This window comes from Hevea brasiliensis, chromosome 9 (assembly GCF_030052815.1).
Source record: "Hevea brasiliensis isolate MT/VB/25A 57/8 chromosome 9, ASM3005281v1, whole genome shotgun sequence".
Taxonomy (NCBI): Eukaryota; Viridiplantae; Streptophyta; class Magnoliopsida; order Malpighiales; family Euphorbiaceae; genus Hevea; species Hevea brasiliensis.
In genome coordinates this window covers 10,907,659-10,918,169 of record NC_079501.1, presented here as the reverse complement: position 1 = coordinate 10,918,169, position 10,511 = coordinate 10,907,659, and the positions used below count along the sequence as shown (strand labels likewise).

The 10,511-nt window shown below is 34.8% G+C and overlaps 1 protein-coding gene, 1 non-coding gene and 1 pseudogene across 2 annotated transcripts; 1 reads left to right on the top strand and 2 right to left on the bottom strand.

Moving 5' to 3' along the window:
• The first annotated feature begins 632 nt into the window (after nucleotides 1-632).
• Nucleotides 633-2,885, top strand: LOC110668488 (aldehyde oxidase GLOX-like; annotated as a pseudogene).
• On the bottom strand, nucleotides 2,412-2,484 carry TRNAA-AGC (transfer RNA alanine (anticodon AGC)). The gene has a single exon. It is a non-coding gene; the product is annotated as a tRNA-Ala (tRNA).
• Nucleotides 2,886-3,065: 180 nt separating the features above from the next.
• On the bottom strand, nucleotides 3,066-8,969 carry LOC110668495 (protein NRT1/ PTR FAMILY 4.6). The gene is made up of 5 exons (XM_021829761.2): nucleotides 8,882-8,969; nucleotides 8,634-8,745; nucleotides 8,280-8,497; nucleotides 4,367-4,807; nucleotides 3,066-4,259 (listed from the first exon to the last, which is right to left on the bottom strand). The coding sequence occupies exons 1-5, from the start codon at nucleotides 8,882-8,884 to the stop codon at nucleotides 3,300-3,302; spliced, it is 1,734 nt and encodes a 577-aa protein (XP_021685453.2). The 5' UTR covers nucleotides 8,885-8,969; the 3' UTR covers nucleotides 3,066-3,299.
• Nucleotides 8,970-10,511: the final 1,542 nt, after the last annotated feature.

Here is a 10,511-nt window from a genome sequence, read left to right as displayed (position 1 = left end):
TGAAGGCCAAGTTTTACTATCTCAACATACAAAATCCTCTCGTTTATTGAAAGAACAAACACAATCCTCTCACGCTTGTCCCAAGCTATAGACAAATCTGTGAACAGCCCCCACTGTTCAGCTATAGTTATCGAGCAATCCCCTAATAAGTTCGTTGCAGAACATGCAATCCATGAGCCTGTGTGAGACCGCAAACACCAACTGAAGCCATTTTCCTCCTTCCTTACAGGAAGGAGGTGGAGACCAACCTATGCCCTATAAGCCTCATCCCTTTAGACACCCTGCCATACTGACCCCTTCGCAGGCACCCCGCGCCTCCTCTACTTCCTTAGCAGAGGACATTATAACTGAAGAACAATCCACTGGTCTCACATTATTCCTCTTCAAAAATAATTTGGTTTCTCCATTTCCAAAGGAACCAGCAAGTCCCGGCCAAAAAGAATGTTATCAAGGGATAATCTCATGAGAAAGATGTTACCCAAATCTAAACATCATTAGCAGTCAAGGTCCATGGGAATTACCCTATTCCAAATATTCTTTGCCTAAAACCCTCTTTCTTTCCATTAACCATCAAACTCTAACCGCAAGAAACAACTCCAACGGCGATCAAGAACCAATCTTTTCTCATTTTTCTTCTTGTATTCTCTTTAATTTGCTTATGCTCTGCTCGCAACTTGCCTACCCCACATCGTTTTTCTCCACCACAACAGGCTGGAGATGGGTCCTTCTCCAAGAAAGCATAGGCATCTCCGCCATGCACATTCAGACCCTCAAGAACAGCAAGGTCATCATCTTTGATCGAACCGACTTTGGCTTCTCCAACCTCTCTCTCCCTCATGGCACTGCCGCTATAACAATGAGGCCGTCAGACCCAAAGATTGCACTGCACATTCCGTCCTATACGACATCGCTTCCAACAAAATTCGTCCTCCCAACATTCTAGCCAACACCTGGTGCTCTTCCGGCGCTGTCGATACCAACGGTACTCTTATCCAAACCGGAGGCGACGAGAAAGGTGAGCGCGTAATTCGTGCTTTCATACCCTGTGATGACAAATCTGGCGACTGGGTTGAGCTCTCTACTCCCCTCTTGAGCCGGAGATGGTACGCCAGTTGTCAGATACTTCCTGATGGTCGCATCATTATTGTTGGTGGCAGAACGGTTTTTACCTAACCCTTTGTTTATCCTTAACTTGGCAAGGAAACGAGGAAGAATTAAAGAGAGGCAACGAGGAAAAAAAAGAAAAGAAAGTAAATTTAATTTATTTTGTGTTATTTTCATAAATTGTTAGAATAAAAAGAAATTATAATTTATTTTATAGAAAAAATATTATTATATTTTTATTTTTTTTATATTTATATTATAAAAAATATTTAAATATTTTAATTATTTTTTTATATTCTTATATTTTTTATTAATTAAAAAAAAACTTTAATTAAAATTTCTATTTATTTCTCTTTCCTTTTCTTCCTTTCCCTTTAATTTTTCCTTTTATTTGATGTTCAAATAAAAAAATTTTAAAAAAAAAATTTTCTTTTTTTTTTTTTTTTTCTCTTCTCTCTGTTTCTCTCGATCCAACCAAGGGGTAAGAGATTTATCCCAAGAATTCTCAGATACGGGATAATATTTTCTTGCGTTTCTTGGTAGAAACAAAAGACCCACAAGAAGGGAAAAATTTTTATCCCTTTTTGCACCTACTTGCTGATGGAAATCTTTTCATTTTCGCTAATAATCGATCCATCTTGCTTGATTATACGAGAAACAAGGTGATCAAGGAGTACCCGATATACCCGATGGTGCTAGGAACTTTCCTTGCACTGGCTCTTCCATTTTGCTTCCTCTTCTGTTAAACAAAGGGACTGACATGCCTGAATTACCAGAAGCGGAAGTAATGATCTGCGGCGGGTCAAAGCCCAGTTCCTATGTCAAGGCTTACATTGAGCATGGTTACAACGGAGCATCTAGCACATGTGGGAGGTTAAGAGAGACAGACCCGAAGCTCAAATGCAGAATGGAGCTCATGCCCACTCCACGGGTCATGAATGATATGATACTATTACCCACCGGTGCCGTCATCATTATCAACGGCGCCGCTAATGGCACAGTGGGCTGGAACGACGCCGTGAACCTGGTTCTTTACCTCCCAGAGAAGATTCCAAGAATGTACCACCCCACAGCAGCGCTTTTGCCAGATGGCAGGATCTTGGCGTGTTTGAGCAATCCACACCCAACGTACAACTTGACAGCATATACGTACGAGACAGACAGAGTTTGGAGGCGTTTTACCCGCCATATGAGGACCCATTGGACACACATCTAAAACAGTCAATTCCTGGAGTGGCGTCGACGAGGAAAACGCGGTCGTACAACGAGGTGTTCCGAATTTCTTTGTGGACAAAAATTAATGAAATTGGAGATGCGGGGTATCGATCCCCGTACCTCTCGCATGCTAAGCGAGCGCTCTACCATCTGAGCTACATCCCCATTATGTTATTATTTGCTACATTTAATTTCTTTTTTCGTAACAGAAGTGCATGCTTAATAGATCCCTTGGAAAGGTACAAGAGATGATGATGTTTTGTTTAAGCTTTAAGTACCTTCTTGATCAAAAGGAATAAAAAAATAAAATAAAATAAAAAAAGTGCCTAATAGTACCTGCACTGTATCCTCTTAAAGACTTAAATGTTATTATGAGGGCAAAATTCTTGGAATTGTTTGCTTTTGGCGCTATAGGGGGACTTGGCATGAAGAACAAGACAAATGTTTAGAATGAATATGACAAGCTTTCCACCTTAATATATATTTCGTTAATTTGTGGTTTACTTTCTTCTTGGTTACAGTGGATATGAGTTCTAATCCTGCAATGTATTCAGATTCTTTTGTACTACATAATGCCTTTTTTTTTTTTTGGGTACTATTTTCGCTAATCTTTGCATCTTTAATAGCCAGGTTCACCCATTTTGCTCCTCCTTTAGAAAGTTCCCTGTAGATAATGGTGCACAATAACTCCTTTAGAAATCAAGGTGTTCTTATATTAGAATTAATTAGTTAACGCTGGACAAGAGTCGCTTAATCAATTTTTTTGGAACAAAATGAACTAGCTGCTTTTTTTTCAAAAGAAACAGTGATTACACGATAAAATTACTCTAAACCCTTCCCACGTATTGGCCGGCAACAAAGATCCAGCAATTCATCTTATATACAGCCAAGGGGTTGCTTAGCGCAAACATTTGATCATCTGGTGTAAACAGGGCAAACAGGCCCCTCATCAGCTATATCGAATGCGTAAATTGATTTTGCTAGTTACCTCTTGTTGATCTATACTTATACCAGTTGGCCCAGAAAAGGTAATGCAAGAAATTCACAGCACTTAGCACACACATCAGCCAGTAGAATCGTTCCAGGTGATAGTGATTTATGTTGTTGCCAGAGAGCCATGGTCTGTGTGTAGAGTTACCTGTAATATTGTTTACTATTGATACAATTACTGAGCTCAGGTAGTACCCCATGGCCAAGGAGGCCCAGGAAAGAGAAGTTGCTAAGGATCTCATGCCTGTGGGTGCCTCTGCAAAGAAAAATTCCAACAGCCCTGCCAAGGTGAAAAGATCTGCTGATCCCAAGAATAAGTACTGGAAAGCAACCCAGAAGAATGTGATGGGCAATGGATCATTCGAGTCTAGTAGTCCAGAACTCGTAGCAACTCTCTTCCGCTTGATTTCAACTAGAGCTGCCACTCCCATTGCTATTATGGAAAGAAATAAACCAATGCCAATTCTTTGCAGATGAGTGATGCCCATTTCAGATTTACTCACTTTCCTAGCGAATGGGATAATGAAAAGGTCGTAAATTGGTGCTAGGATCATAATGAAAACTACAGGAAAAATGGGAAGGGAAGCTGGGGGGACTTTCAAGGAACCAAGCTTGGTGTTCATGGTGGCAGCTTGTTGTACAGAAAATGTGGAGAGCTGAGCTAGGCAGCAATTGAGCATGATGGTACAGGCAAATATTGGTAGGATTTTTATCACAACCTTAACTTCCTCAACTTGCTGTACTGTGCATTCTAGTGCAGAGTGGACTTGCCTTTTCACTACTGCTCTGTTAAGACAGCTGAAGCTTTTTGTTGCAATTTCACTACTGGGTGCCATTTCTTTTGATTCCTCGCTGACTTGGGTTGGATTGAAAGGGCTTGCGTTCAGGTTTGCCACGGCATTGCTTGGAGTGCTGCTTATGGAACAGTTAGTTGCAGCATTAATCAAAACCTGTTCAATAAAAACCATTAAGTGGCCAATTAGCTAAAAAATTAATGAAATTTTGTGCAGCAGTTTAACATGGTAGCCAAAAAGGTAATGAGAAACCTGTAGTATACCTTCAAAATGGTCGTGAGGGGACTTCCGGAAGGTATCTTATTCCTGTAAGTGGGTGAGCCAGCGAGGAAGATAGGAATAGACAAAAAGATTGCAATGGTAGAAACCCCAAAGCCCCACTCCCACCCTTTGTTGTCTTCAATCCACACAACAAAAGTAACTGCAATTAGGCCTCCACAAGAAAGACAGAAGACAAAGTAATTGAAGAAGGTTGATCTCTGCTTCCTTCCTTGTGGGGTGCTCTCGTCAAATTGCTCTGCCCCATGTGCTGGGAGAGAACCCTTTATCCCTCCAACGCCAAGGGCCACCAGATAGAGCCCTAAAAACAGCATTGTAGCCTTTGCGCCATCTACTTCTTGGCATGGGATGTTGGGGTTGGCTGGGTTACATGCTGGTGGTTTTAGCGACGGTGAGCGAGCTTGCACAGTGAGCAGCACCAGGCCCTGTGACGAACAAAATTCAAGATTTCTCAAAACCAATACACAATGGACCTGAGGCCTCAAATTTTCAAAAGAGCCCATATCAACTGGACCTGTGCATAATATAATAATATACAGTACATGAAAATTATTTTCTACTTAAAAATTACATTTCTTCTCGCGCAAATTCTGAATCATCTTACTTCAAATTCTTCACTTTTTTTAAGTTCACTTCTAATTACTTACGTTCTGTTTGTATATGAGGAAAAGGGTGAGGAAAGAAATGAATGAGGGAAAATAAATTGATATTATTATTATTATTTTATTTGGAAATGCAAAAAAAAAAAAGTAAAAGGAGAAAGAAAAATAAAAGTTATTTTCTCTAGGGAAGAAAATGTATTTCAATTGATGAAATTGCATAAACAATCTCATTTTTTCATTGCAACTTTTAAGTAATTTATTAAATCATAAGTAAAAGTAAAATGGTAAATTTTAAAAAATATAAATATTTTCTTTTCCTCTTCTCTCTTTCCAAATAAGAAAAAATAAATTTTATTTTCATGTCCCTCATTATTTTTCTTTCATTACTAAAAAAAGAAAACAAAAAATTAAAAATATTTTTCTTTCTTTATTGTCCTTACTCCCTTATTTCATATCCAAACATAGCACTAGGAAAAAAAAAATTAGACTTTACCATTTAGAAATGAGTCCATAAATTTTGATTTTTGACCTTATAGGATAAACACTTAATTAATACATCACATAAGACGTAAATGATGCAAACAAAGCAAGAAATGCGATAATTTTCCACCCTGAAATTTTCTAGTTTGTCGGTTCCTCTAGGCTCTCCCACAGTTAGGCAGATGCCTTGGTCTCTTCCTAATGTGGGTTGTTTTAAGATCAATATTGATACTTCATTTGATTATGGTCTGGGAAAGTAGGTTTGGAATTTTATGTAGAAATTGGAAAGATATTTTGATGGATGGCCTTATGGCAACTTTTTCTAGCCTTTCTCCTTTGGCAGCAAAGGGGTATGCTTTTAGTATAGCTTGCAGATTGATTCCAAGTAGAAGCTAATTTCCTTATCTTATTACGGTAGACTAAATACAACTTGCAGATTTGATTTGTTGGGAATAGTCTAGGAGCCTGTTTTGTAATACCGTTAAAATTGCTGTTGAAAATTTTATTTTTTTAAATATATTAATTAAAGAGTGTTAAAAAATAATTAAAAATTAAATTTAATTAATTTTAATTATAAAAATATTAAAATAATAAAATAATTTTTTTTGAAATTATTATTTTGAAATTATTTTTTTGAATAGCATTTAAAATTATATTTTTATTTAAAAAAATAATTTTAGACTCAACGTAAATTTACCTTTTTCTTAGGATATTAAATCTTATGTTTTGAATGTTAAGAGTTTTTTAAAATCAGTGTCCTTTAACAAAAGTAGCTTACGTTAATAGGCTTGCCAATAGAAGTGCAAAATGCGTGGCTAATCAGGCTCGCTCTAGTAATGTTATTGTAGGCGGTTTTCTATTCCCCCTCCTGGATGTTCTGTTGTCTGAGGTTTTATTCTCTTCTTGAATGATATTTTATCTTTCATTAAAAAAAAAAACCTACGTACGTGGCTACCATACTTTGTCAGAAAACCCACAAGGGTTGGCAAAAGAAGAACGAATTATTTATCCAGAATTCGCTCAGCCAAGATCAGACTGAGATTTCCTTATCTAAAGACAGAGAGAGCAGAGTCCAGACCTGATGCCACAGATGGAGATACACGTGGAAAGGAGCAACTACGGCATAGAGACGTTTGTCACATAACTGTGGGTGACTTAGTGGCGTTGTTGTCTGTCAGTGGAGACAAGATTGCGAAAAGAAGACGAAAATAGATATTAAGGAAAAAAAAAAAAAGAAGTTTCTATTTGTTCTGGCAAACACGCTACAGATCTATGCCTTAAGGGTTTCTTCTTTACGAGGACTCGCTCTAACTGGATTAGTTAATTTTTTTAGGGTTAATATATATATATAAGATATTATAAAAATATTCATATAATTATACCCGACCCTATTTAATTCCTTCAAAATTTTTCCCACCAACCCACTATAGTCAATTTAAAGAATATAAATATTAAAACTTTTTTAATAAAATAAAAGTCAATTAATTTCTCACTTTAAAAATATATTTTTCATAAAAAAAATTAATACTTGAATAATATAAATTTATAAATTTATATATATATATATGAGTAATTAAAAAAAGAATCAATTAACTTTTAATTTATAATTTATAGTAATTAATTTACCACTACCGAGAGAGATTATATCAAGGCACTTAATATATGCATGTTTATTAATAGTTAATTTTTTTTTATTTTATAAAATAATTATTATTTTATAAGAAATAAAATATTTATTTTTATGCACAAGAAGTAGTATTACAGGCAAATACATTCATTAATTAGACGATCCTAGATGCAAATGCTACTCATCATCATCATCATTAGCTTGTCTAATAACCCTATTAACATTATTTTATTTTAAATTCACGATGAAATTTCAAAACTTTCTATATTTTAAAAGAAATAAATTTTTAAATTTTGTACTTTATAAATAAACATTTAATGATTAAATTATTGATCAAATGATGATAAATTTTCAAATATTCACGACTGGGCGGATGTAATTACTTTAAGAAAACTTATTTTTATGACAAATTTAACCATTAAAGGAATGGCTATCTTAAGGAAAAAGTTCCCTTTGATTAGGACTTGAAGTTCTGCAACCAAGCAAGTTGCTGTAAAAAAGTAGAAGCTGATTACATCACAGCGGTGCCTTATTAATTCTGCCTGTTCTTCCTTAAAATGATCTGCAACCCTTAGGACAAGCTTTTCATTGGTTTTTAATTTATTTATTTATTTATGCTTTTTACAATTTCAATATCATATCATGATCACCCCTCAAGCCTCAGACTTCCCCAGTAAATAAAAAAAAAAAAGTCTGTTCTTAACTTATGTTGTAATAAATAAATTATACAGTTATATTAGTTGGATTTGCCGTATCCACTTGACAAGAAAACTCAAGAAAGTATAATTATTAAACATAAAAATATTACTACTTCTAAACCAGGTTAACTATGGACTAAAACTTCTCATGCAATGTGTCAAAAGAAAGTGAGAATCAATCTAAAAAATATCTTGCGAACATTTTCCGAAGTTATATGAGTGAGTTTGTTGCATTTCCTGCAATAGTCACACTCTGCTGTCCTGGCTGTGACAAGGTCCTATGAAAATACTCTAGGACTTTGAGAATCATCAAATGTTTTCCCAGTTTAGGAAAGAAAGTTTGAAAGTAGCTAGGAAGAGAAAAGAAACCGAAGCACAAGACGCAGAGGTGCAGAGGAATGAAGAGAGAGACCCAATTCTTAGAGTAACTAACAGAAAACTATGTTACAAGTACAAGTTAAAGGAGATCGAGAGAGAGAGCTGTAATTACCAAAAATTCGATGGCTGCACTTATCAGGTATATGCGACAAGTAGTGAAAAAAGCATCTGAGAGAAAGCCACCAAGAAGGGCTAAAAGGAAAGCAGTTCCCATGAAATTCGTGACATTATTGGCCGATCTAGATGGAGATAAGTGCATGTACTTTGATAGATACCTCACCAAGTTGCTTGCATTTGCCAGATATGCCAGGTTCTCCAATATCTCCACAACTGCACACACCAACAAAGTAAAAAACCCATAATTTTCCTTCTCTTTCTGTGAACAAAGAAACAAGAAAAGATATATAGCCCAAAAACTAGTGTTAAATGCTAAAGGATAAGAATAAGAAGATTATATGTAACAGACCCAATACGAAGGAGGCAGCGAGCATGCCGCCATGACGGCCTCTGAGTGCAGGCCTGTTCCTCCAGTCTACATAGCCATCCCATCGGGCGAGCTGCTGCTCTTGTTCTTGTTCCTACATATACAGCAGAAAGGAAGACTCATGAGATGATAGCAAAATATAAGAAAAGAAATTGTAACAATCATACAGAACAGGAATGAATTAGATAGAGAGAGGGACTAAACGAGCAAAAAAAGGGAGAGGAACCCACCATTTCTCTCTCTCAAAATATCTTTTCGAGTGGAGAAGTTGGATACTGGGGGAAGGAGTTGCTGATTATAAAGGAAGACGGATGAGTGATGACTGGTTGAAGATTCAAAGAGTGAGAAAAAATAGAGCAAGACAAAATCATATGGGCCCATTAGAAAATTACTTAATTTAATCCTTTTAGCCCCTTTCCATTACTGGGAAACCTCATTATTATCATTATTCCATTAAAAAAAATCTTTTTCCAATTTTGTTAAGATATTCCATTCAGATATTTTGTTAAGGAACCTCATTTCCCGAATATCAACATGTCAAAAAGAAAAAGAAAAGTTTCTTCTCAATGGTTGTTTAGTTAGGGAAGACAGATATTTACTAAAGGAAGGCAAAAGATGGACAAAGAAGTAGGGGGTGTACAAATAGTCATTTCAAATTAAATTGAATTGATAAAATTTAAAATTAAAAATAAAAAATTTTAAAATTGAATCAAATCGATCGTTAAGAAGGAATTAAAAAGAATCAAATTGATAAATATCAGTTTGATTTGATTTTAAATTGATCATATTAAATTTTATAAGATTTTATATTTTTAACATTAAATCTCAATAACAAAAATATCAAAAATTAAGACTTAAAAATCTTAGGTTTTTTTTATATATATATAATTTGGGTTCGCTTTGATTTTTTTTATTTTTTATGAAAAATATCGAACCGAGCTGATTAACAAAAATTATCAAAATTTATAAATCAAACTAAACCGATTGAACCGAATTAACTCAATTTGATTTTATTTTTCGATTAAGAGCGAAATCTGCTCACCCCTACAAATAAGCATCAAATCCTCCTTCCAAATAAAAAGAAAAGACAACCCTTTCCTTGTTTGACCATCATCAGTTAAAATTATTTTTCATTTCTAATCTAAAGTTATTGATGCTTCACATTTCTTTGAATCTGATATTAAACTAGTATATTACAGTTTAGCGATTGATTAATGAGAGAAAATTGCCCCCAATATATAAAACCTTCATCACTAAAACAAATAGTAAAGCAAGAACCATATGTTATTATATTGCAATGAAAAAAAAATAATCTGCAGTTAAATAGAAAAGCTTTCCTCACTAGCTAGCTAAAACATTGATTACCCTAAAACTTCATGTGATAGTGTTTTAAGATTTTTTTTTAATCCATCTATTATCAACATAAAACACAAATTGTATAATGAGATTCATATTTTAAATATACAATTCTTACATATTTATATTTTAACTTCATGTTCAACTGAATTTTTGTAGAAATGTTCTAGTATTTTAAAGAAAATCTAATTATGTGCGGCAACACATTAATAAGAAATTAAATAAGCATCCTGCGGAATAAATTGCATTCATAACCATGACTAAATGAACGATGAGCTCACTGACTTTAACTTCTCCATAAATGACACTAGAATAGCAGCAAAGATCCCAGTCACAAGAAAAATCAACAGTGGAATGTCATTGTTTAATTCAATATACAATATTAACATACAAAAGGGAAAGAGAAAAAGGAATAATTAGCTGATGCTTTAGCCCTCTTCAGGCTTCAGCAAGAACCAAGTATTTTAATTTAGAATGGAAAGTTTCATTAAATCTCTAATCACA